The sequence below is a fragment of the Sphaerodactylus townsendi genome, linkage group LG07 (genome assembly GCF_021028975.2).
Source record: "Sphaerodactylus townsendi isolate TG3544 linkage group LG07, MPM_Stown_v2.3, whole genome shotgun sequence".
Lineage (NCBI taxonomy): Eukaryota > Metazoa > Chordata > Lepidosauria > Squamata > Sphaerodactylidae > Sphaerodactylus > Sphaerodactylus townsendi.
This window is the reverse complement of record NC_059431.1, coordinates 37,563,905-37,590,752: the sequence shown is the minus strand read 5'-3', so window position 1 is coordinate 37,590,752 and position 26,848 is coordinate 37,563,905. Positions and strand designations below refer to the sequence as shown.

At 41.1% G+C, this 26,848-nt stretch overlaps 1 protein-coding gene across 4 annotated transcripts in view; it reads left to right on the top strand.

The window, feature by feature from the left end:
* The window catches only part of ARHGEF28 (Rho guanine nucleotide exchange factor 28), a 161,231-nt gene that overhangs the window by 122,179 nt on the left and 12,204 nt on the right, over positions 1–26,848 (top strand). For 2 of the 4 annotated variants that reach the window (XM_048504297.1, XM_048504300.1), the window contains 8 exons: positions 445–533; positions 2,448–2,630; positions 5,353–5,484; positions 8,554–8,636; positions 9,500–9,538; positions 9,639–9,686; positions 10,601–11,104; positions 13,689–13,989. In XM_048504297.1, the coding sequence (XP_048360254.1) occupies positions 445–533; positions 2,448–2,630; positions 5,353–5,484; positions 8,554–8,636; positions 9,500–9,538; positions 9,639–9,686; positions 10,601–11,104; positions 13,689–13,989 (1,379 nt within the window). The remainder of the gene's footprint in view (positions 1–444; positions 534–2,447; positions 2,631–5,352; positions 5,485–8,553; positions 8,637–9,499; positions 9,539–9,638; positions 9,687–10,600; positions 11,105–13,688; positions 13,990–26,848) is intronic. The other 2 variants (XM_048504299.1, XM_048504298.1) reach the window with 2 other exon arrangements.

Here is a 26,848-nt window from a genome sequence, read left to right as displayed (position 1 = left end):
ATCTTCCCCTTCCACTGTATCTTAAATGCCCTCTGAAATGCATGAATCCCTTTCCCTCCTCCCTTACTGTGTTTCTGATGCACATTGGGTCCCATGTGCTTGGGAAACGAGTTCCTTCACAGTTGATATAGGACTTTCTGAATCAAAGTCAAGTTGGGGGGAATCCAGACACAATTTGTTAAAATCATAACATGTAGTTTAGGCCAAGGATTAACACTTTGATAAGACAGAAATCGGTAGTTATATCTTCTGTCTGCAAAGTGGTAGTCTGTATGCAAATGCTTTAATGTTTACAGGTGTTTCAATGTTTTCAGTGTTTACAGGTGTGAATGTGCATGATAGATTTAAAAAGTGCAGGTATGCACATTTAAGAACCTTCTGAAAGAAAGATATTGATTTTGCTTTATTTATATTTACATTTATATTTTCATTTAATCACTGAAGCTGTCCAGAGGAAGAAGGGAAAATGAATGAATCTGATGAGGACCGAAGAGTAGCTGAAGCCAGAATAGCTAAAATTCAAAAGTGTCAAGGTATGGTATTTGTCCTAGTGCTCTTGAAATAAAAATTAACCATAACAAAAAGGAATATTGAAAACTAAATGTAAAGACTGATAGCCTAGTTCAGGGGTCTGCAATCTGCGTCTCTCCAGATGTTCATAGACTATAATTCCCATCAGCCCCTGCCAGCATGGCCAATTGGCCTAGTTACTTGTTGCATATATCCATGAAACATGTTAGATATTGGAGTTACTAATGCATAAAGATACGATGAAGAATGGGAACAGCACTAAATGCACGCAGAGGTTTTTCTTTGTTCCAGCAACAATTTCCGCACAATTTCATTGTTTTTCCCTGTACCAATTGTAAACAGTCTGGGTTTGTTCCCCAATAAAAACAGCCTTAAAAACAGAAAAGCTGAAAAAAATTCCTGGCATGGCATTGTTGGGATGGTCTTGTGGCCCAAAAGAAAGGAATGTGTTGTGTTGGAATGAAAGGAAATCATCAGATGAGATAGAAGAGGGTGTGAGGTTTCCCAGCTCTTCCTCTCTGACTGTGAGTTTCCCCACCACTGGGATTCTCGGTTATCACCATACTCCTCAGCCAAGCCTTCTGTCCCACTTTTAAAGGGGTTATTCTACCCCTGCCTTCCCTGGGACCAACTTGGTTCCCTGAGCTGCCCCCTAGTTCTGCCTCCTGTCTTTCCCTTGACTCTCTCCCTTGTCAATTTCCCAGAGGCATACCAGATGAAAATGGCACCTGGGGCATGACCAGCTCCCTGCGCCACCTGTGGCTCCCCGTACTTCCCCAGTGCCCCACTTATGGCAACCAGCAGGGAGGCCAGGGAGGGCAGCGGTTGGCCGTGGGTGGCTCAGGCAGGCGGCTAGGGTGTCACTCTAGCAGGCTGGGGAGGGTAGGAGCCAGCCTGCCACCGCGGCGCCTGCCTGAGCTGCCTGTCTGAGCTCTGCCCTCCCAAGCCTCCCTGGGAAGAGTCGGATCCAGCCTGCAGAGAGGCAGGGCTGGGCTCGGTGGTGTCTCAGACAGGTGCTGCGGTGGCAGGCTGGCTCCTGCCCTCCTCGGCCTCTTTGGGGAGGGCAGGGCTCGGAGGCGGTGGCAGCAGGCAGCTCAGATGACGAGCAGTGCCCCGGCACAGAGGGAGTCACTGAGCACCAGCTGGGTTGCTGTGCCACAAGAGAGGCCAGGTGCAAGAACCTGGTCAGTGCCCAGTGTCCCCCCCTAACCAAATGGTGTGTCCCGAGGGACATGGGATACCCTGCAATCCTCTGTCGACTCCACATTACCCCTTTTCACCCTGTGTCTCTTCCTCATCTCCCACTTGTGCTCAGCATTTACCTCCTCCACCCACTCAGCATTTACCTCCTCCACCCACTCAGCATTTACCTCCTCCACCCAGGCTGAACCCTTTCTCCTCCTATGAAATGGCTCCTTTCTGGCCTCTCTGGCTCACCCTGGTGCCACAAGTCCCAGGAGAGGTAGGGCATCCTGGGATAGTCCATTTAATTATCCTTGTTGAGTCATCTTAGCCTCAGTTTGTCATTTCATACACTATCCTGAAATCTGCCTATTACCAGCCTGATGTAGAGCTTCTTATTGTCAATTCTGGCCTTATCTCTTCCTCATGCCTTTAATGGGAGCCTCAGTTCCTCTTTGTAAGACACCCCCCTTTTAATAGGGTTTAATCCTATGTCTGTGAAATGTGCATGCGTGCTTTAACCACATGGGATTGAGGTGGCCACAGATAAGCAGCTTACATGGGGCTGCAGATCAGTATAAAGCCCACCTGATACATACTGAAGTGTATATTTTTCTAAAATAATTCTGGAGTAATAACAGTTCCAACATATGAATCAGTGTCGTATGTATAATTAACATGGTTATTAATGTAAACATGATTATTTATGTAATATGTGTTTTACATTCTTACAGCCACCTTGAGTAACAAGGACCAACAGATCTGTAGCTGTTTGGAAGATAAGCTTGCTATCTATTCAAAGCTTGGAAATATGAGCGGGTTTGAAGACGTTCACGTGGAGCCTCATTTGTTGATAAAGCCTGACTCTGGAGAAACACCTCAAGTGGCCTCCCTGCTAGCTGCAGCTCTCAAAGAAGGCAAGCCCCGCTTCGTCATGTTTCATAACACTTTGGTTTGTCTCCAGTTGTTCCTCAGGGTTCCGGCGCTACTGCTCATGTCTATTCCTGTGTGTACAATCATGCTCCTGAGTTTTTGGACTGTTTTGTGGGTCAAGTTAGTTGTGTATGATTGGAAACAAGCCTCCTATTCGCCATTAACCTACACACACATGTATACACCAACATATGCATTGCTACATAAGTAGACAGGTGAATATGTGTAAAGAATTACATTTTAATGTGTTAGTGTGGAGGTTTGTTATATAGATGAAGTAGGACAAGAATCATTCAGAGAGAGTTATCCCAGAATATTTGGACTAATTTTGTATAGTCTTTTCCAGTGGAAGTACTGATCAGGCAAAAGTCAGTGCATTTGCACCAACTACTTATAGTATATTTGGCAGTACATTTAGAAGAATACAAGAGGCGTATGCACACCCTTAGGAGGCAAATGTATGCTATTTTAACTGGTCAGCTTTGAAAATTTCCTATTATAAGAACTATGGTATCATTTTATCCATCATATAGTCCCAACTCTAGGATATGTGTGCTTGGCTGATACTAAACTGAACAAAATGAAACAATTGTTTCTAAATATCCCACTTTTCAAACATGTTCAGAAAGTAGCTCATAACATCATAATAACAATACAATCATGAACATTAAATATGTTGAAACAAGGCAATCAAAAATCAATTATGTATCACAGTTGCAGCAAAAAACGTGATCTGTAGCAGGTACCCAGCGGGGTGTCCCACAGTTCTCACCAATACCTCCTCTGGTACCTAGCTGCCACCACAGCACAATGTGACCGAAGGTAAGCTGCAGTAGCCACCTTCCGAGGTAGCCATTTTGTGGTTGAACCAATCACTCTGTTTCAGAATTCCAAAGGTGCCCACGCACTTAAAAATATTGGGGACCCCTGGTGTTTAGTCCAAAAGAACAACTTATAATGGGTAAGGACTTCAGAGGTGAGAGACCCCAACAAAAAAGCTATGTTCATGGTCAGTCCCAGTCCACTTCTGATGATGGTTGGTATCTGCGAAAAGGTCCTCATTTTCCAATCTCAAGATTTGGAAGGCAAATGTTGGGAAAGATGCACTCTTATCTTAGATATCCCACAGCCTGATTTGGATGGCTTTCAGGGTTAGAACAAGCATCTTTAACTGGTGCCAGTAAATCTTTAGAATGGCATTTAAATGGATTTATGTCATTTGAATTTCCCATGAGCTCCTAGTTTAGTGGTAAGTTTATCTGTGGTATGATGCTGGAAGTAACTGAGTGCATAGATTTTTGATATGTTTTTATGTACAATGATGAACACTAGGCATACAAAATAATTAGGCTTTAGGCATAGTTTATGCAAGCATGAAGTTGCCCTAAATTATTCTTCTAATGATGTGAAGAACTTTGCCCTTGCCGAGAGTCTTGAGTGATAGCACCAGCAAATTTATTTTCACATATTTTCATGCATTTTAATGACGGTGTGATTGGATAAAAACCAGTCCACTTATAAAGTCTGCTTCATCATCATATTTCCACAGCGAGTGCTATTAGAGATTATCCTTTTTGTTTACCTCAGAACAGCCCTCTTGCTGCTAAGATACTCATTAGAACATTCATGCTTCAGTGAAGACATTCAGAAACTAGGGAATGTGATCTAACAAATGAACATAATTCAGATTCATTCAGTTAGTATCTCTTCCACTTGGAGACAAAGAAATGGTTCATTCTAGCTAGTCACTATCAAAAAAACGGTTGACTTCACAGACATGTGAAATAAAGTTAAAATTAGGACTGATTCAGGATGGCCAAGAACTCACCTGAGACTTTAGACAAAGTCTAGTTCTAGAAAGGGGGATGAAAACACAGCCATGCCATGATGACAGCAGGAAATGGGACTGCAATAGCTTGGAAGGGCATTCACGTACCTGGTTCCCACATCACATGCTCTGCTGCCATGCTTCACCATGTCATTCCATTGCACTGCACAGGGTCTCCACAGTTTACAATCAGCACACAAGACTGCTTTTCCTTTCTTTTTACTCAATATGTTGTACTGCTACAGTGTGCTCAAATAAATAAGTGAGAAAACCCTCTAATAGACCAAAAGGTGAGGGATACAGAACACTGGCCAAACCTCCATAACCTATAGGTGCCAGCATAGTGTAGTAGTTAAGAGCAGCAGACTCTAATCTGGAGAACTGGGTTTCATTCCCCACTCCTGCACATGAATGGCGGATTTTAATCTGGTGAACCAGGTTTGTTTCCTACTCCTCCACATGAAGCCTGCTGGGTGACATTAGACTAGGTCACAGTTCTCTCAGAACTCTCACAGCCCCTCCTACCTCACAAGGTGTCTGTTCTGGGGAGGGGAAGGCAAGGCTTTGAGACTCCTGAACCGCTTTGAGACTCCGGAAACATGGACTGAGGCAGTATACAGATGGATGCAGTCATACACAGATTAGGCATGGTGCTGTCTGGATGCTCCTCTTTACTATGGATGTTTCCTGCTCCCCAGGCCAGAAAAAAAATCCCCATGTAGAAGCAGCCAAAGATCCCCTCTGCACCTCACCCCCCAAAATGGTCTAAAAATATGATCTGGACACATTAATAGGGGCCAGGACCTCTGCAATGTTGTCTCCCCATTCAACCCCTCCCATCCTTGGAATAACCTCCTGAATTCTCATTCTTCCTGCAGTGGAAAACCTTCACGGGACTGTAGCATCAACACAGACAAAGGACCCAATCCAGTCAACAGATGAGAGTACTAGAGAATCAAGCCCGACAGAAGATCTTTCTGCAGTGGATGTCTGTGAATCTATGACTGATTGTTAGTAAGATGCTATGCTTAAATTACAATGCTTTTCAAAACTTCACTCTATCCAAGTGTAAAGCAAAACAGTGTGAAGAAAGAAAATGCCTCCCTTTGGCCTTCTGTGGATGATGTATGCAATATATTACCAGATTCCAGTGGCATAGTGCCCAGGGGGCGTGATGGGGGCATCTTGCACCAGGCGTGCGTGGTGCAGGGGCGTGGCGGAGGCGCAGGGCACACACGTGGCCTGGACACAGTTCCCCCTTGCTATGGTTCTTCCAGATTCTCCCATATGCCTGGAAACTGAGATCACAGGGACTTGTATGATAGGTACACAAAAGAGGGTCTTTTGAGTGGCAGCCCCACAATTATGGGACAACTTACCCATGGAGATGTGCCTGCCTTCCCCCTGCTCTTGATTTTAGGAGGCAGCTGAAGACAGTTTATTTTGTGTCAGCATTTGATCAGTTTTTCTGCCAACTGGTCATTTTAATTTTTTTTAAACTAGTGGCTTTATATATTTCTCCAAACATATCTTTCCTTGAAAACCATATGGCGGTCACAATAAGTCTGCTGTGATTTGACAGCAACGCCGAAGCTGCTGTGACCCACAGAGACGTCTCTGCATGGAGCTGCCTGCGGGTCATCCCATTCACCTACCATTCCTCCCGACGCAGCTCTGGACGGCTGGAGGGACATGCCCACACTGCCCTCTGACCTCCGAGAGTCAAAGGGCAGCATGGGCATCTTTCCAGCCGTCCAGAGCTGTTCAGGGAGGAGAAGTAGGCGAACGGGAACACTGGAGAGGCCAAAAGCAATGCCCTCACGCCAGTGCGCTTTGCACCGCGCCGGCGGGAAGATGCCGCTTTTGAAAAACATCTCTCAGGGAGCGAGCTTCAAAAGTGGCATTTTAGTGTCGGTGGGGGGGGGGGGAGCACGGTGCTACTGCAATGCAGCAGTGCCAGCTGTGCAAACAGCACCCCAGGGATGGTGTTTTTACTGTCCCTAGGGCACTGTTTTCTGCCTGTGTGGAAACAGCCTCTGTTCTCTGATATGAGCTCACTGAGAAAAGTAATTTGTGAACTTGGCATTCATGGATATTATCAGTGAGTTAGATGCAAAGGATTGCAAGCTGATTTCTTTTCCTGTTTTCTGCTATAAATTCTTCCATAGACTCGCTAACACATGACTTCTGCTGGTTGACAGATCCTAAGTAACACAGCCTGTTCTCTGTTGAGTCAGAACAGTACAGTAAATGATCAGACTAAAGTGGTTTAGTTATATTTCTCAAAGTGTTGGCATCACAATGTCAGTATGGAGTTATTCTATTAAAGTCAGAGGAATTATTGCTGGACATTTGGAGTTTTTATTACAAACAACAAATAACTGGTGACTTTCAAAATTCTTTCTTAAATTATTTTCTATTGAAAGTGTATAATCCATCAATTTTTATTAAATTTGTAATCAAACAATTTTTATTATTGTCATAGACCAGTGTAGACCAGCATATGATACTCACAATTAAAATAATAAAATATATTTAAACTATAAATATGTATCTAGAAGAATCTACTGGCAGAAGGAAATTGGGAACACAAAAAAGATATGGGAACATAAAGGGGTGCAATAAGAATGTCTATACCAGGGGTAGGGAACCTGCGGCTCTCCAGATGTTCAGGAACTACAATTCCCATCAGCCTCTGTCAGCATGGCCAATTGGCCATGCTGGTAGAAAACTATTAAATTCTAATTTATCGAAACACAAGGCATCAAGGAACAATAAAATTGGCAGATAAAAGACTATAACTATAGATCACAGTAAACTTTAGTAAGACAACCGTAGTGTTTACTAAGCTGGTATTATAGCACAGACCATCCTGCAATGTAATTCAAGTGCTGCTACACAAAACCTGGCAACACTGTACGTTATATCAGGATTGGTACTTGTAAGCAGCAAGGAAATATAAAACTGTTCTGTGTGACCTAAAAATCTATGCAGCAGTGGCAAAATAAAACTAGTGCATATATTTTTAGAGTGCTGATAGTGGAGAAACACATGTTCTAACACATGTGTAACAGACTTCTTTCTGTGATACACTTCTGAAGATGCCAGCCACAGATGCAAGCAAAAAGTTAGGAACAAGATCTACCAGACCACGGCCACACAGCCTGGAAAACCCACAACAACCAACATGTTCTATTGTTTCTACAAATCCACAGGGACATTGTTTCTACATATTCTACATATTGTTTCTACAAGTCCACAGAGACACTGTTTCTCCCAATAAGGAGTTTTCCTGTATCAGCCTTCAAAGACAGCTGAAGGGAGGTTCTGGTGAAAGCTTATGAAATAAACTGATATGCAGTGCTTGATATTCCATTCGTTTGAAAATAGTTTCTCATCTTAGGTGCATCTGAAAGATTTTCATGGCAAATTTCACTAATAACTTCTATTGCCATACAGTTTAAACCTCAAGTACCATAATGAATGGCCAGATCACACATGCTCTGAGGTTAGAAATCTAATAGGTTCAAGGCTCACATATAGGCCCCTTCCGCACATGCAGAATAATGCATTTTCAATCCAATTTCACAACGGTTTGCAAGTGGATTTTGCTGTTCTGCACAGCTTTAAAGAGCATTGAAAGCGGATCGAAAGCATATTATTCTGCATGTGAAGAAGGGGCATAGTCTTACCACAATGTGGAACATGTTGTATGTTTAGTTACCTGTAAAGTCACACAGTTATCCGCTATCCATGAGATTCATCCATGGCAAAAAACACACATTAAAAACCTTGAAAGCGTATGCTCAGTTGATAGCAATCGGGATGCCTTTCACTGGCTAGGTAACTCTTTCTCCTTATGATGAAAAGCAAAGTAACAGTATGCACAAGGATGGGCCTGTCTTAGTTGATTTGAATAATTTATACAGATCACAGAATTCTGTTTAATAGGTTCACCATTACTTCTGTACAGTAGGTTCATTTATTTTATAATTGGAGACTATACTTGATCCACGAGTGCATGTATGTGATTCACATATGTCTGACTTTTATCTTTTCCTGATTCTTTTAATCACTAGTAACAGAAATAAAAGGAGATGAGCTTTGTGATGCTGATGCTGATGATACAAACACCACAGCAGAAGTTGATGTGCTGGATCAGGTAATGCATTTGAGATGCTTTCCTTAAAATTCCTATATTCTCTGCACATGTATAGGAATGACACACAGCCTTAGGATCAGTGGTGGGATTCAGCCGGTTTGCACCACTTCTGCAGAACTGGTTGTTAAAATGGTGCTTGTAAGCAACCAGTTGTTAAATTATTTGAATCCTACCACTGGAACTGGTTGTTAAGTTATTTGAATCCCACCACTGCTTAGGATGTGTGCACAATGCCCAGTCGTTCTCCTTGCTCCTACTGCCACTCTTTCCGTACCTGTTTCTCTGTTAGTTGATTTCACCATCTGTTCATTAAACAATCAAAATACTGCATTCTTTAAAAAAGAATAAAACAAACATATATTAAATCTTGTATAATTTATTCTGTGTTCAGAATTTGGAATTTTTAAGGGCCAAATTGAGTGTTATTTCTGCCACGTTATTATCATGGGGACTTGCAGCAGATATCAGATGTGTATTCCCTTTGAGAATTCAGCATAGAAGAGCTACAATTCCTCCACTGCAGTTCTGATCAGAATTGGACCTTATGGCACTCCTAAATTGGGCCCCGCTTTAAGAGCCCATGGTGATCATATGGTCGACATAACATGTATGTTGGCTGTTAAGATGCTGATCTACTTTTCAATAGCAAAAAAGTATGTGTCGTTGCATATGAGGGAAAACTAGTTATATGATGATTAGAATGAATGCATTGGTATACATATAGATTTGTATTCTTTTAAAGATTAAGCACAGTGGTGCAATGTTTAAGAACATGGAACTTTTCTGATACCGTAGCTGAGTCACCAGAAGGTGGCAGTCCAACTCTACAAAAAAACCCCTCTAACTTTATTGTCTGTCTGTAGGAAGGAGACACAAGTTTCCCAACTTCTGCACAGATTGAGGTGAGTCGGGTCAGCCACAAAACTCTTGCTGTTGTTCTCTTTAAACTTGCTGTGTCTTGTAAACTAAAAAACTTTTTTCTGTTTCCCCTCACTTCCCTAGATTGTTCAGACTATCCAGAATTTAACCCGCCTCTTGTACAGTATACAGGTAATAATCATTTTAGCAACTGTTTTTTTTTTTTGGTAATTAGATTTTTTAAAAGATCTCTCAAAAATGTCGACATTTGTTTATTTACAAAACTTCTCTTGTTCATTGCCTTGTTTCTAGTTTCAGAAGTTACCTGAGTTGGTTTGCAACAGAATAGCTACAATCGATACACAATACAACAGTAGCACAAGGTATCTGAAATACAGATTCTAATAACACTGATAAAAATCCTGCGTAACACAAAGCAAAACCTGTGTAATATAGTGAAAGTTACATTTTGGAAGCACAGACATGTGGAATTTATGTTCCGCTAGCATTGAAGCTTGTCAAGATTGGTGGACATCCGGGTATTGGTTAGCTTGGTGGACTTTCATTATATAACACAGGATCTTTGCTTTGTGTTTCACAGGATTTTTCTCAGTGTTATTAGGGTCTGTGTTTCAGATACCTTGTGCTACTGTTGTATTGTTTATGGATTTGAACATGTATTATACTTGTAACAAAGGCTTCATTTGAAACTAGACATCAATAGCTACGAGCCTTTTTTCCCTATCATATTGAATGTCTTTTTACACAAACCAGGACCTGCAAAGGAATAAAGTGAAGCCCACAGAGGCAGAAGCTAATCTAATCGCATAGGTGTCAAACTCACAGCCCTCCAGGTGCTGATGCTGGCAGGGGATGATGGGAACTGTAGTCCATAACATCTGAAGGGCCACGAGTTTGACACCTGTGATCTAATGCATAGCATTAACTGAAGGAGGAAAACAGAGGGGTGAATATATAACATCCTCCTGTATTGCACTACTGTAAGCTTGTGGGATGAGCATATTTTTCCTTACAATGAAAGCACTCATGTTTAAATTCTGTCTCTTTCTGTCTCTTATGGAAACTGTGTTTGCTTTGATGAAAAGGCAGCCTTAGCCATCCAGGATAGTCACGTCGGGATCCATAAGCTGGTCCTTCAGGAACATGAAAGATTCAGCTGGAGTCCCAGTTCTCGTAGCACCTCCACGCCGGAGCAAGAAAAGCACCGAAACTTTAAACAGAAGGAGGAACTCGCCAATGTTCACAAAGTTCAGCACCAGTTTCAGCAAGAGCAGCAACGGTGGCACCGCGAATGTGAGCAGTGGCATCAAGAGCATCAGACAAGGGAGAGCCAGCTTCTGGAGAGGGAGAAAGAATGCTTAAGCCAGGAGGAACTGCTTTGCAGAAACCGGGAAGAGCTGAATTCCCAGCTGCAGGATTACCAGCAGAACCTGGAGAGACTCCGGGAGAGCCAAAGGATGGTGGAGAAGGAACGGGAAATGGTAAAGCTACAACACAAGATCTTGCACCACTGGAAGCACAGCCGTCAAAGCAGCCTGCCTGGGGTGATCTCGCCAGGGGACAATGAGGCATGCAAGACTTTCTCCAGAGTAAAATCTCTTAATATCTCTTATAATCACTGGCATATGCCATTTCTGTCACACTCGCCAGGGTATTTTATGAAAGGCCAGTTTTCTTATCTCCCTGTTGTGTGTGTATAAAGTGCCAACAAGCAGCAGCTGACCTATGGTGATCCTGTAGGCTTTTCAGAGCATGAGGCTAACAGAGGTGATTTGCCATTGCCTTTTCTTGGCATGGCAACCCTAAAATTCCTTGGCAACCTCCCATCCAACCCTGCTTAGCTTTCAAGATCTGCTGAGACTGAGGTAGCCGGGGCCAAGATCTGACAAGACTGAGCTAGCCTGTTACAGAAAGGTATTGAATTGGGTTGCCAGCTTCCTGCTGGGGAAAGAGGATCTCTCACCCACAGCTCCTGGTATCTACTGCCAGCTAGTCAGGCAGTGGGAGAAAATGCCCAGTCAAAAGAGGATGTGTGATTGACGTCCTTAGCATGATAATGTCACTTCTGGCATGACCTGGAAGTGATGCTGTCACACACTGGGTGACTCTCCATCATTCAGCCAAATTCTGTGATTAAGCCATAGAGTTTTAGACAAAAGCTAGTGCATCACCCCCATCCCACATGATGAAATAGCTTCCATGTTGCACTGAAAGTTGTTTGTCCTGGTTTGAATGTTATTGAGAAATGGATTTCGCCTCACTTTCTCACAGCGTTGTGGTGTTTCTGTGCACCTCCCAGATTTTCCCCATCATTCCTGCAATCTTTCCCAAAACTGTTTTGCTGCAGTTTTTGGGAAGAATTCATAACAAAGCCTGAAACTCTGCCTTATAGGTAAGAAAGTTCAGATTTTTCCTGGTCCCAAACACAGTGCAGCTCTTTTCCCTGTTCCAGTCATTACAGCTGCCCAACACAAGATCTGCAGTTAACTTTATAACAATGTGTCTATCAATTCCTCTGAAATCCTACCTCTCATTTTTAGAAAAATAAGTCTCAAGTTCCTTTTATTGTGAAGACATGCTTTTCCCTTTATATCTCTGCAATGAAAGGTGCTAAGACTGGAGAGAGAGGAACAGGAGCACAGCTTGTATTGACTGGAGGGTGGGCAAAAGGGGAGATAATGAAGTGAATATCTTTCTCCTTGTGGGGAGAAGGATAATTAAACTAGACTAGTTCGGAAGAAATATCTGGGGCAGTTCATGTTTCTATTGTCTTGGAATCTTGCTGCTGCTGCTTAAACACAAGCCCTATATAAATTGTATGCCCCAGAATTATGGGGAAATGCTAAAGAAGAAAGGGGCATCCTACATCAAGATCTTTCATTTCCCCCTTAAAATGGCTATGTAAAAAGTTACAAATTTGAGTAGAGGATCATTCATAGTAAAAGAAAAAACACAGTTTTAAACAAATTAAGCCTTCAATGTAAAACAGAGCAAAAGGAAGAAGGTTAAGAAAAGGCCAGAACTGCACAACCACAGCCAGCCATGTTAACCTCTTTCCTGGCCAGTGTGCAAAGGGTCCCACTGAGGAACTTCTAACGTACTGTAGTGGCATAGGACTCCTCTGTGGGCAGCAGCTCTCATAGTGATTGTCAGCGTAGCCAGTGTTAATCCTTAACCCTTACTTTGGGCTCACTGTTTTTATTGGGTCAATGCACACAAGACTTTGTTGGTCACTTGCATAACTGTTCTTATCTTATCCTAAGTGGTTTGTATGAAACTGCTTTGAATAACAATGCAAATCAAATGAAAGGATGGATATTTGTATGTGCGAGAATCTGTGCCCAGTAGTAGATTTTCTCATAGACTTTTCAGCAGAAACTAGGAGCTGCTACTTAGTCCACAGTGGCTGAGGTTGGTGTGCATCAGATTGATTATAACAACATGACTATAACAGCTGTTGGTTGGTGGAATTATGTTTACTAGGCCAGCCATTCTCACTTTTGGTGAACACAATAGAACTTTTTAGTTGCATCACACAGAAAAAAGGCCTGAACTCAGAGTCTTCATATATTAACCCTTCATATATTAACAATAGTAGAGTCCCTCACTCAGAGGCAAATATTACATTGTAAACAGGTATATGTGAATCCCATCAGTTTAAATCCCCAACAAAGATTAAAGTTTTAAAAATTCTTGCATTTCTTTCATTATCTTTGACCTTGATCATTGGCAACAAATGAATGCAGTGGGTTTGTGTTTTGATTTTTACTCTCATTTTTATCTAGTTCAGTGATGGCAAACCTCATGTCAAATATTTGGAAAATGGCTAACTTGACTCTGCTGGAAGGGTCAACTTCCTCCCTCAAACAAAAGAGAAACAATTATTTCCATATTCATTTTTTAAAATACAGTCCAGACATGTGTAGTGCTATGTACTATATAAAGAAATGTTAAATAATTACAAAAATTAGTAAAACTGAAACAGGGAGAATAGTCATTGTCAGATGCTGATGAGCACTGGCATGTCACTCAAAACATTGTGGCATGTCACCTTTGACCCATGTGTCAAGCGGTCACCATCCATTAATGATGACAACGTATAGAAAAGCGAACTATGATGACAAATAAAAAATTGAAAGTGGATTTATTTTATGTTCTCTTTGTGTTGTGCAGATCATGGGACATAATCGATCAGACAGCTTTTGTGGTGAAAATTCAGTCTTCATAAATGAAGCCCTATTACAGATGTCATTAAACCATCTTAACAAATCAAACTCAAATCTAGTTTACCAGAATTATGTACATGGAGTAAACCAGCCAAATTCAAGTTTATCAAGGACTAGTGAAAATCAGACCAACTGCAACATGGACAGTTCTTGTCAGCAAACATTTACTGAGGAGCTCTCGAAATCTGCTGACCTTTGTCATCACACGGCCACCCCCTGCAAAAGCAACACAGACTCTTGCAATAATCGTAAGTCATGTCTGAATTAGTAAATAACATGTTCCTAGTGAGTGACATGTGAAAAGTTGGGTGATCTTGTCTGATGAATTTTTTTAAAACTTGGGAATTCCTCATATATTATACGAAGATAAACAACACTGTGATAGTAGCAAATATGTGCGATGTGGGGTTTTTATATGTGTGTGCGCACGCATATATGTATATGTTGAATATTTATCAATATGATATTATGAGTTTCCAGAGCTCAAAAAATCCATTTTGAATCCTTTGCTGTCATGTATGAATAAATGAGATGATCATTTGACAATCATGACACCAACATAAAAAAGCAGCTTCATCTTCATAATTACCTAATAATCTTTAATTTCAAATTTTAAGCTTATTCAGCATTGCTGTTTCTTATTAACTATCACAGTTTTGAATATTTATCTATGTATTTTATTAGGATTTTTGTAAAATGGAAGATTATAAGAATATATTTGGGCTTTTATATCATTGTTTAGGGTCCTTTTTGTTTACAAGTGTGATGTACATGTTCCTAAATGTGGACTCAGAGAATGTGTTAAAGTGTCCCATTTTCTTCTATTTCTGTGCATTGTTTGCATTCATATTGATTATTGTTGATGTGTTTCCCAGCAGGTTTGGAATCTCTTGCAATGCATGCTTTACAACATGTCACAGATGAAAGCAGGGAATTAGAGCTATTCTCATACCAAAGGTTGCTTTGCCGGGTCCACCCACTCCACTGTAGTACACTATTCAATGCCCTTTGCCTCCAGACTATGTTCACTTATTTTGAAAGAGCACCAAGATAGGTTTTTTTGAGTGGGGGAGAAGATAAATGGTTGGTGCCAAAGAACCACAACCAGAGCACTGCTCATAGAACAGATCTTTTCCGCCTCCTTATCCATCAGCACCTCCTGTGGCTTCAAAAACAATTTGGTTAGCTAAACCAAGCCAGCGTGATGCAGTGGTTAGGAGCAGGTAGATTCTAATCTGGAGAACTGGGTTTGATTCCCCACTCCTTCACTTGAGTGGCAGAGACATCTAGTGAACCAGATATGTTTCTGCACTCCTACATTCCTGCTGGCTGACCTTGGGCTAGTCACAGTTCTTCAGAACTCTCTCAGCCCCACCTACCTCACAAGGTGCCTGTTGTGGGGAGAGGAAGGGAAAGGAGCTTGTAAGTCACCTTGAGTCTCCTTACAGGAGAGAAAGGTGGGATATAAATCCAAACTCTTCTAGTTCTTCTTGTTCTTTTTCTTGTTCTTCTAAGCCTTGGGAATGGTTTGGGAGGCAGGAAATGGTAGAACTTTTTCCTTCTGTTCTGTTGCTCAAGTAGAAAAGGAAAGTTTGGACCCAGCCAAGTTTAGAGAAACATAATTGTCGTATACAATGTTACTGATAGATTAAAAGGAGCCTCCCAAGCTGCAGGGAGTGAAATGTCAATCTGTTAATTACATAGGGTCTTAGTCTTCATGCTCAATCATTTAAATGTCAGTGCACCATAGCCAAAATACATTCCCCGTAAAAAAGTTTTTGGGGGCTGTTTCAGCATTGTTGAAAGTCCATAATCAAATTAAGTGGGGTAAGAATTCTAATTACATATTGAAATGGATACAAGGCAAAATTGCTGTACAAGTTTTATTTTAATATTGTTTTCTGTGTGTTATCAGAGAGCAACAGCCTGTAATAATGTTGGGACTAATTCATCTGGGATTTGGCCCAAGTAGCAGACTCAATCAGACAAAAGGACACTCTCAAATTACCTATGCTGACATGCAGCTCTCCTTGATAAACACAGTACAAATTTAGAATTGATCTATTTAATATCTTTAAAGTTTCCCAGCAGGTACAGTGGCTACTTTTATATTTTTGTCCTGATATTCATAGTGCCTTCCTCTTAGGGAGGTTTCAGTGCCAAGAAGCCTGCAGGAAAAGTCATGGACATTAAGTGGTGGCTGTCTTGTTACTTTTCCAGCCAGCCAATCTCCCTCCCAGACCACACTGTCACCTGCCTGTTGAATTCCAATCATGTTTTAAGAATTTGTGGTGGGTGGCTTGCTTTTTTGAGAAAAGGGGTGGGGAAGGCTCCATTATATGGGTCCATATTATGACCATAGAGTTCTTCATTGGGTTTTAAGGAAAAGGACATAGTTCTGGGCTTACTTTTTTGCAAATGGTTGACTTGTTTACAGAAGCTCTAATGAAGGACTTGGGACAAGTTCCCCTCAACTGCAAGCTGCCCTAGACATTACATCCCTTACAGGAAAAGGTGCGTCAGGAGAGGGGAAGAAGATAATTGAAAGAAAATTGCACTTGCACAAGAGAAATCATTGTCTTCCTTGTTTAACCACCACTTTAGATAATTAGAAACAGGAAGGATATGAAAGCTTGTGCTAATGTTTTTTGAAAACAAAATAAATTATATTTCTAGAATTCAGTTGGCACATCAGGCTTAATGCTCAGGGTAGAAACTAGACCTTTCGCCAAGAGCTGAGTTTCTTGCATACCTAAACAATTTGGGAAATTGTACACCTACATTTTGACAAATGAACAGCTCTTCAGCAAGTAGTCTGAAATGATGACATGCTGTTGCCGGTTGTATTGAACCGAAGCCTTAAGGGAATGCATCATTGACTAAACAGAGACTGAAGTCTATGTTTCAGAAGCAGTCTTCTATTTATTGACTAGAAATGTTTGATACATGGGATACCCAAAATATTAACATTTTGGGACTATTGGGAAGAAGAAAGATGGCTGATAAATGTTGGGAAGTGAAATGTAAAAACACATGGGGAGTGCTACTGCACCAATACACCAGGCAGAACCTCTCCTGAGCAGAATGCGTGAGTCCCTGAATTATTTATTTGGTGATGGTAAATTCGAGCCTTTCCACTGACCGCAGAGCACAAAGTTTCATGTTCAGCTGTAATGAAGCATCACTTGCAGGATTCTTAGTGGAAGTGAATGCTGGGGAAATGATCTCTTGGGAAATAACATTCCCATTTGTTTAAGACAGATGGCAAAATGAATTAAATCATCATCAGGGCGATACTGGGATGAAACAGAAGTGGCTGTATGTGATGTACATATTGAGAGCGTTTCAGGCAGCTAAGCCTGGGCTCTTTGTTTGTTGCTTTTCATGGTACTTCACTTGTTTCATAAACCCTAAGTGTATCATTTATTGATGAGAGGAAGGATTCTCATTTAGGCTAGACATAGTGGATGAAAACTGTACTATCTCTCTCCCTCTCCCTCTCCCTCTCCCTCTCCCTCCCTCCCTCCCTCCCTCTCCCTCTCCCTCTCCCTCCCTCCCTCTCTCCCTCTCTCCCTCCCTCCCCCTCCCTCCCTCCCTCCCTCCCTCCCTCCTTTCTTTCTTTCTTTCTTTCTTTCTTTCTTTCTTTCTTTCTTTCTTTCTTTCTTTCTTTCTTTCTTTCTTTCTTTCTTTCTTTCTTTCTTTCTTTCTTTCTTTCTAGGGCTCAGGTGACTTTTATGACATGCAGCATCTCTCCTAAGGAGATCCATTCTGAATCCTACCTAGATCTATTCAATTGAGTTTATTCCTGGGAAAGTGTACTTAGGATGCACTGTTAGTAACTTAGAGCTGACCAATGTAAATAGAGGATTTCCTCCTTCAGTTTCTAGAAGTTTTAAAACTTGTTTTTCTTTAAAGGAAAGAACTATGTAATAGCATCTTGTTTCTGATGGAGAAGGGAGGGCTAGATGGTAATCTTGTGGTTTTGGAAGTGCTTTTGGCATGTCTGCTAGTAGCCCATTAGACATTTGCAAATGTATGATTTATTGATGCAGGGTGGACTATTAACTTAAGTAAAAGTAGCACAACAGGCCAAAACTGGCTCATGTGCATGTGCAGCAACAGTTCCAATGACGTCAGTATGTCAGAGTTGGGGAGATAGCAAGGAATTGCCCTTTGGATTGCTAGATAGAGCTGAAGATCATTCTGAGTTAAAAATGGGATGCAAATCCACACAGTGGATTTTTAAAAGCTTTCTTCACAGTGCCAATTTTACTGTTATGCCTTCATTATTTTCATTCTGCCTTCTCTTAAGGAGCTCAGAGCATTGTATATGGCCTCCACCCTATCCTTACAAACAAGCCTGTGATAGAGGAGTACCTAGGGAAAATGTAGCCTGGTGCAAAATCTGAGTTTTCTACCCCCCTCCCCCCCGGTATGGGCAGCTGGCCTCCCTGACCATTTTTTTTGCACCAGGTCTTCAAGTCAGTATATGGACCTGGGGGAATGGAAGAGTGGTCTGTGTGGGATTTTCTGCCCCCCCCCCCCCGCAGGGACATTTGACCACATATGTCCCCCTGGCCTGTGAGATAGGCTAATCTGAAAGTGCTGCTCTATGAGCTGCATATTTGAGACGGTTAGGGGGGGCGGGAATCTTACCTGAGTTCTCCTGGTCTCATCACTCTATCCTGTACACCACACATGTTTTCAAAATGGTGTTAATCTTTCTATTTAAAGAGTAAACCCAAATAACAAAAGTCCCACAAGCCAAATCCCTTTCTTTTACATTTCTGAATTTAAATTTTATTGGTGTGGTAGATGCAGGTGTCCCCATTGTCATGCATAATCAGTAGGTAGCTAAATTATAATCTGTGATCAATATAACATAACCAAGGTTAACTTCCACCCTATCCATTGAGTGTGGAATGAAAATCATTTATTGAATCTATTTTTTATGGAGACTCCAAATGACATCATGACTAGCCTATAGCTTCCTAGTGTTTTCTAAGTTTTCCTGACTAAAAAGAATAGTTCGTGGCATTTTTAAAAACATAACTTCAGCGCCAGGCTGTCAGGGTAAGCTAGCAAAGCATTATTGGAACTTGCCAGGACTGCTGTCCCTTTTATTTTTTCTACTTGTCCCTTCTTTTAAAAGACTTTTCCTTTCCAGCTTTTTTTATTTGTTGCTTTCTTAATTCCCTGAAGGAACACAAACTGACTAATTAAGAAAGTTTTTCTAGTGCATATATGCATGTATATAGCTTAATTTCTTTGTCAGATAAGCACATGAATTTAAACTATTGAAAAACAGTACATTTGCAATTATATGAAGAAATTAAAAAGTTGTTGTATCTGATGGTCCCCTCATACATGTAAATCACTGTTCAAGAGTGAATTTATGAAGGTGTATTCCTTAGTGTTCAGAGATGCAAATGAAAGTCTTTCCACAGACAAAATCCAGGTTAAACTAAAGTGGCTCTCTGCAAGACATCCACCTTAACCAATTCAGATGCATGAATGACAAGAAAGTGGATGTTAGAGCTATCTCTGCTTATAGATGCTTTGGTTTTACTGCCCCTGGGAGGAGCAGAAATATGCTATTGTAGCCATAGAATTGAGCAGAAATGCATTGGTCACAGTTTGCAGTGTTGGGGCCAAGAACCTGGAGTTCTGTGATGCAATCATTAAACTATTTACAGAATTCTTTTTCTGACATGGTGTGGCCAGAGTGGTACATAAGCATGCTACTGCATAACAATTAGAGCCACAAAACACAGATCAACATTACCATCAATAAGTAGCAACCTAACACCCTAACTACACCCCCCACTGGCTGTATCCCCAATTAGGAAACATAGGGATGTTGCATCTAGAAACTGTCACATTAGGTAGGAGGGTATTCGAAGGTTTCCCTCACAAAATAGGATAGTTTTAAGGTATGAAAGGAAGATTATCTTATATGGTGAAAGAAGGATGGAGACAGTTGTACAGTTGTATAAACCCTTTGTCAGGATTTTGCAAGTGTTTGTCACAACTCAGTTGTAAAAGAGTGAAATGTTTGTATGTAAACAAGTTGCTGAAGTCACTATTTATGATCTGATCTACTGATTATGGTAGCTATTGATCAGTCAGACAGCCATTACTTACATGTTAGTGAGCACGTATATCTGAAGTTATAAAGTTAACTCTGTTTCTTTGTTTGAGCACACCAGCACCATGAGCACAAGACAGCAGATAGGTACCAAGATGTAACCAAATATACTGTAATGTAGATGTGTAACAGGAAAGAAAGGATTTCTTATTTTATCTTCATGTAAGCCTCCCTTTATAGTTAGTAAACTCATATATAAAAAGCAACTGAGAATCTGTATCTTCTGTTCTAATCTGCTTATATATACATACACACACAGGTACACATACACCCAACACCCTTCCCCCTTGTTTTCTAGTTTGCTGACTTTAATGAAATGTGTGGGTGTGAGGCATTTGAAAGGTCACCTGTTTGCAGTCTGGACATTAGGTAGCTTGGCTCTAAGAGAACAGTTTAGAGGAAATAGTGCCCAAAGGATCAAAATTGTAGACTCTGAGACAAACATAACTTTTTTATTTCTATTGTTTTTTTAAAAAACATTTACTGGCCACCTTTCTCCCTTGCAAAACTCAAGGCAGCTTACAATACAGGTAAAACCGTTTTTTCTCAACACACACACACAAAACAACATCCATAAAACAACTATTATAAAAACTCATAAAAACCACAATTTAAAAACTCCATTAGGAGTTTGCTGAGCCACGCAAAAATGTTCTGCTAGGTTTCATTGGTACTGACAGTGCCAATGAAATGCTTCATAAGTTACAAAAGAGGTTTGATATCTGCACTGAGAATTCCAGTTCAGTTTTTATGCTATATGAATTCAAGATGGCAGTTGGATTAGTAGGTTGATGGTGGTTTACTCTAGGTTCTGGTTGTTCAATTTGGTTTAGAGGGCTTAAATGTGCATTTTGTCCTACTGCCAAACCTTATCATAAAAGTCAGGCAGAAATTAGTGTTAAAGTGTGGAATGGCTCTTTTTGAAAATAACATCAAAACTTTCTCCATTCACTGAAGTGTGGTAGAGGAGTGGCCAGTTCTTTAGCTTCTTGGGTTTGTTTCAGCCAGCAGGTTGCCACCTAATTGCTAACTTTGCCAGTTTAGACCACAAAAAATGATAGTTTTTCAGACCTGAAAGGAACATGTTATACAAAGTCATTTGCAAACAGTGCAATAAGCACAATGTCAGGAAGACATTGTGGGAGCTTGTTTCTCAGATATTACACATTTCATGAGTATGTGCCTGACAAGTGCTTTCTTTTAATAGTTTATCAAGGTTTTATGCACATTTCATAATGCACTTTAGAACTTGGAACAGATTACAGTGAATGAATAATTCACCCTAATGGCGGGGGAAACCCTTTGTGGATTATGAAAATTTAGAAAACAGCAAGTAAGCACACACAATAAAAATCATGATACTTAGTCACAAAGTGTACTTTGCTCATTTTTAAAAAGTGAAATTCAGTGTTAATAATTTATGATAATATTTTAGGCTGTACCAGGAAATATCCTATGGTCTGCAGTATAGAAACTCCACTCCCCAAAACTGGGTGCAAGCTACCACTAGTCAATGTTGGTGTCAAAATGCCTATTGATTTTCATGCAGTTCTTTATTTGGCAGGATTCCTGAAACTTGTTATTATGGAATAGTCCTGTTGACCTTAATAGACCCATCTTAGAATGGTTTGAGCATCTTAGTCTTAATATTCCAATCTATAGTACATTGTGCTTATATCACTTCAGATGAACCTATTCCATTGTTGAGATGGTCCCCAAAAATAAGACAGGGTCTTATATTAATTTTTGCACCAAAAGATGCATTAGGGCTTATTTTGAAGGGATGTCTTATATTCAGGGAAATACGGTACCTTCACAATTAATTAGGGCAGGCCCTCAGCCCGGGAGGCCACGGGCACAGCTGGTGAAGAAGCGAGAAAAACAGGGAGATAAAAAATGCACAGGCAGGTACAGAAACGAGAAAGGGAAAATCAGCCCCCCCCCCCGGAAAATAAAGGGGTGGGGAAAGGGAGGGGCCAGTAGCATTCTCGCGGCACCCCTGGGATGTGCTCACAGCACCCCAGGTTGCCACAGAACCCTGGTTGGGAATCGCTGGGCTAGAAGATGGAGGAAGCAGAACAGGTGGCTGAGTTGCCCCATCTGTTTTCTTTGACTCAGAAAATGAAATGTCATTGGGAAAGATCAATATCACATGGTAGGGAAAGTGATTGTTATGATACATTTATGATACATTTATAGGTTCCATAGGTTCTTTATTCATTACTCCCCCCCCCCCCATTAGAACCCAGCTGTGTTTAATGAGCTGAAAAAGAGCAGGCCAATAAAACATGTGTTCATTGTTAGAAGAATACCAATCGGACCACATGTTTGCATGTGATTATACAGCTAAAACTTCAAAGCTTAGTACAAAGGCAGCTTAGTGGAGAGGTCATATTTAATCAATCTGAATAGGTAGGAGAAGCCAATTGGCAGGCAATATCCTATATTAAGGTGATGTGAGAGGCTAGGTGTCAAGTAATACCTGCCTATAGTTTGCTATTGCTAGTGTCCATTATGTGGATTATATATAGCATTATATTTTAAAATATGTATATTTCCAAATTCCCTGTAGAATGGCGCCTGAAGGGATAAAGTCAGTTTCTTCGTAACAATTGTGTGTGGTTTTATTCCACATTGTTTTAAAAGGTCAGTGGTATTAAAATATGTAACCAACATAGTGTATAAAATATGAATTTCAAGTGTTATGAACTTCCACATGGATCCAGTCTTTTAAGCATCTTTCATACATCCCATAGAAAATCTGTAGAAAATTTGGACCTGGGTTTGTGTCCAGTATTAAATACCTCATTCTCTTCTCCCTCCATTTTATCCTCACAACAACCCTGTGGGTTAGATCAGGCTCAGTGTGTAAGACTTGCCCAATATTAAAAAGTAGCTGTAGAGGGGGGATAATATTTTCTCCACGCCAGTTTCCAAATAGAATTTGCCTCAGGCACACCCAGTAAACTCGTGTGTGTATGTGTGAAGGGACAGTGTAACCTCAGCTTGTGGGTTCTGTGGGGCAGTACTTGGAAGGAGTTGCAAAGAACCAAATTTAAACAAAACAGTTTACTTCTCTTCACAAATAACATTAAACATCAACATTTAACATTTAACATTACAATTCAAGGTCCTGTTCAGGTTGCATTTCAAGTCCTTCTAGTTACAGTCTACTAATACTGCTAAGTCCAATTCTTCTTTGCAAGTGGGTTGGCTCCTGAAGACTCCAAGGGCTTGATGAACAGGATGCAACATGCATGAAGAGGCTCTTCAAGCGAGAACTCTCACCCATTACAACCACACCAGAAATCCTGAAACAATAAACTCCAACATTTACAACATAGCAAAAAAATAAACTACCTTCTCAGTAGTTTCCAACTTAATATTGCAGTTTACCTTAACAAGGTGTCAAGGGCTTATACAACCAAGGTCGAGGAAGTCTGGTGAATAGCCTTGTCTTCTCTCCTTAAAGAGCTCTGCAGCCTTTCTGCTGCTCTGAGTCTCCACCCCCTTACTGGTTCAACCCATTCTGGGCATGGGGGTTACATTCTCCCCACTAAAATTCTGTTGTCTCGACAGTAATAACTATGCAACTCTTGAAATCATTAAACAATGATTTCCCCCAGAGATTCCTGTACTTGGAGGAACCACATTTTGTGCATCTGAATGCAGAACATTGTCTTTCCCTTAAACTTAGCTGCACTGGCAGTCTGCAAAACTCTTTGCAGCAATTGTTGCACAATGTCAGCGAAGCAGTTTGCAGAAGGGATGGGGGATTGCAACTGGAATCCCTTCCTTCATTTAACTTCCAAACAGAATCATGTGTTTCAAATTCACATAGCAACATCTCTTGAACTTACATCACATAACAAAACAGTTATATGGGGATCAAACCCCAACTTGCTGCACACTTCCATTGCAAGCAATTTATATTTGCAATCTCACTTTCGAGCCCCACGTTGGGCACCATTTGTAACCTCAGCTTGTGGGTTCTGTGGGGCAGTACTTGGAAGGAGTTGCAAAGAACCAAATTTAAACAAAACAGTTTACTTCTCTTCACAAATAACATTAAACATCAACATTTAACATTTAACATTACAATTCAAGGTCCTGTTCAGGTTGCATTTCAAGTCCTTCTAGTTACAGTCTACTGATACTGCCAAGTCCAATTCTTCTTTGCAAGTGGGTTGGCTCCTGAAGACTCCAAGGGCTTGATGAACAGGGGGATCTGCAACATGATGAAGGTTTCCAGGAGAACTCTCACCCATTACAACCACAAAAGAAACCCTGAAACAATAAACTCCAACATTTACAACATAGCAAAAAATAAACTACCTTCTCAGTAGTTTCCAACAATATTGCAGTTTACCTTAACAAGGTGTCAAGGGCTTATACAACCAAGGTCCGAGTCTGGTAGCCTTGTCTTCTCCAAAGAGCTCTGCAGCCTTTCTGCTGCTCTGAGTCTCCACCCCCTTACTGGTTTAACCCATTCTGGGCATGGGGGTTACAACAGCACTTGTGTTGTTCATGATGTGTACTTGCTTGAAGTTTGGGGGACTGTTAGCTTAGGACTTATGTGATCTATGCTGGCAGGGGGATGATGGAAACTGTAGTCCATAACATCTGGAGGGCCACGAGTTTGACGCCTGTGATTTAGAGGAATGTATGTGTGAGCATCACTGTCCAACAGGGAATGTTAAAATGCTTTGGGCATGCTTTTGACATGTCAAGCCCAGAAAAGATCAATCTTGGCTGAAGGCAGATTGATTTTTGGACATTTCATTAAGGATACCTTCCATGATATTAAAACTTTGGAGGTTATCATTAATTCCTTTAGAGCAAATTACTGGAAATAATTCATTTTGGATTATATGTATCCATTTTTTCTGATTCAAAGTTTCTTGTTAGTATTATGTATGTATGTTCCTTTTGTGGATTTTTCTATATGTATTCATTTAATGGCTGATTATACATGGCAGTGGGGGAGGTCACAGGCAATAAAAGCGATCCATCAGGTCAAGAAGCAAGGAGGAGTCAGCAACAAGGAAGGGATGAGGGGGAAGGCATGCAAACCAGCGTGCGGGAGAGGACAGGGGTGAGGAAAGAGGTCCGGGGCAAAGCCCTGGCAAACCTGTCCCATTAAAATTGTGCTACAAGTGGTCTCACTTGCGCAAAGAGAATGGAAAATGAAAGTGGGGCTTAAGGAAATACATCCATAAAAGAAATCTTGCTGCAATGGACATTTGCCCCTATCGCACGGCAGACACCTTGGGCGTAATCGGCCTTTAGGTACATTATTCATGGGGACACGTGGGTAGCCCAATCCAGAAGCTGCCATGACTGAGGATGGCTGTGCTGTCATGCCACTTCCAGAAGGCTTTCAAATGGCTCAGGAGTACAGCAAAAAAAAAAAAAAGGGGGGGGGGAACCCTGGCCATCTGAAAGTCCTGTGTAAGGCTGAATAGAGTTATGTCAGACTTTTGGGTGGTATAACTGTGAGGGCTGGGTTGTGGTGTTCTTGGCTCTAAAGGCCAGGTGGAAGCCCTGGGAATGCCTCCAGCCTGTCTCTGCTCTGCTGTGCTGATGTGCCTGGCTGTGGTGTAGGAACAGAGACATGGCAACCATTGCTGCATTCGGGTGTCTTTGAGTGCTGCAGCATCAGACCACCAGTGTTTTTGCCCCTCCACTAGGGTAAGTGCCCCAGAGAGGGCAAATCTGCCAGTGGGGGCCTGCGCTGCTTGCAGGAGTCATTTCTCCATCACCTTTAGTGTTCTTTATTGTGTTTTGTGGTTACAGCATTAATATAAATTGAATAGAACCTTGGTTTTCAGTAGCAGACAGTTTTTCTAGTGGCACAGTCTTTTGGTTCGGTTTGCTAATAGTGGTCTGTGTCTTTCTCCTTTATTTGAAGTTTGGGGAAGGGCAGTTCTATTAGGAAAATGATCCTTCCACATCTGTAGCCATGATCCCAATCCCCCAATGTTAAAACATGACATCAGGAGATGATATAATGACTCTCTCACATAACACATTGTTCAGCCCTGAATGCAGATGTTATGGGGAAAACAACAGACGGGAACTCAAGGAAGCCATTTTTGAAAGCCCATCTCCCACCCCAGTACATTAAATATCTGAGCTTTAAGCTGAATGTCAAGTTAACTTGATGCACTATGACCAGGAAAGAGAAAGAGAGAGAGAGACATGCCACATAATGAAACAGATTAATTTACTGAAACCTGGAGCTGGGGGCAAGGAATGTGTGAAGGAAAGCATGTAGTGTGAATGTCAGCAGTCTGACATATCATTGCACTGTTGTTATTCATTTCTGAGGAACAGAAACAGGATTCTTCCCCATTGAGAAGTCACAATTTGGAAGAACCCCAATTTTGTTCTCTTTCAACCTCTATTTGCTTTGTGTTCTGTTGTGTTATTAAAATAATAAATTAACAGAGCTTTGAATCAACATCAAAGCTTATTTGCTTTTATAGACTGTGATATTTTAATAGTTTCCAAAATGATTCCGTCTGTTTAGCTACGAAGATAAAAGGAAATGTTTATTACTAGGCTTACAGTCAGTAATTCCACATTCCCTTCTATACCAGCTATAGATTCAGTCCAGAGACTTGGCTTTCTAAACAATTTTGAGTTCATTAAAAATGGTACTTTAAAAAGAGCAATGAATAGATCATAGAGCAGAGCACATCATACAGTGGAAATCAAAAACCTTTAATGTAGAAAGAGTATCTTGCTATCCAGGTAAGATAAGCGTTGTCATCTGTAACTAACAAAAGAGTATGTCACTCAGAAAGATGCCCTTCCGTTAAAGGAATTAGCTGCTGTCTGGTTTTCCGCAGCATTGGTTAAAAGTAGAATGTACTAATAAAATTTCAGCTGATGATGGTACTGGTCCAAAATGCGTGAGAAGAACGAAACATGCTGTGGAGCATTTTACTTTCTTC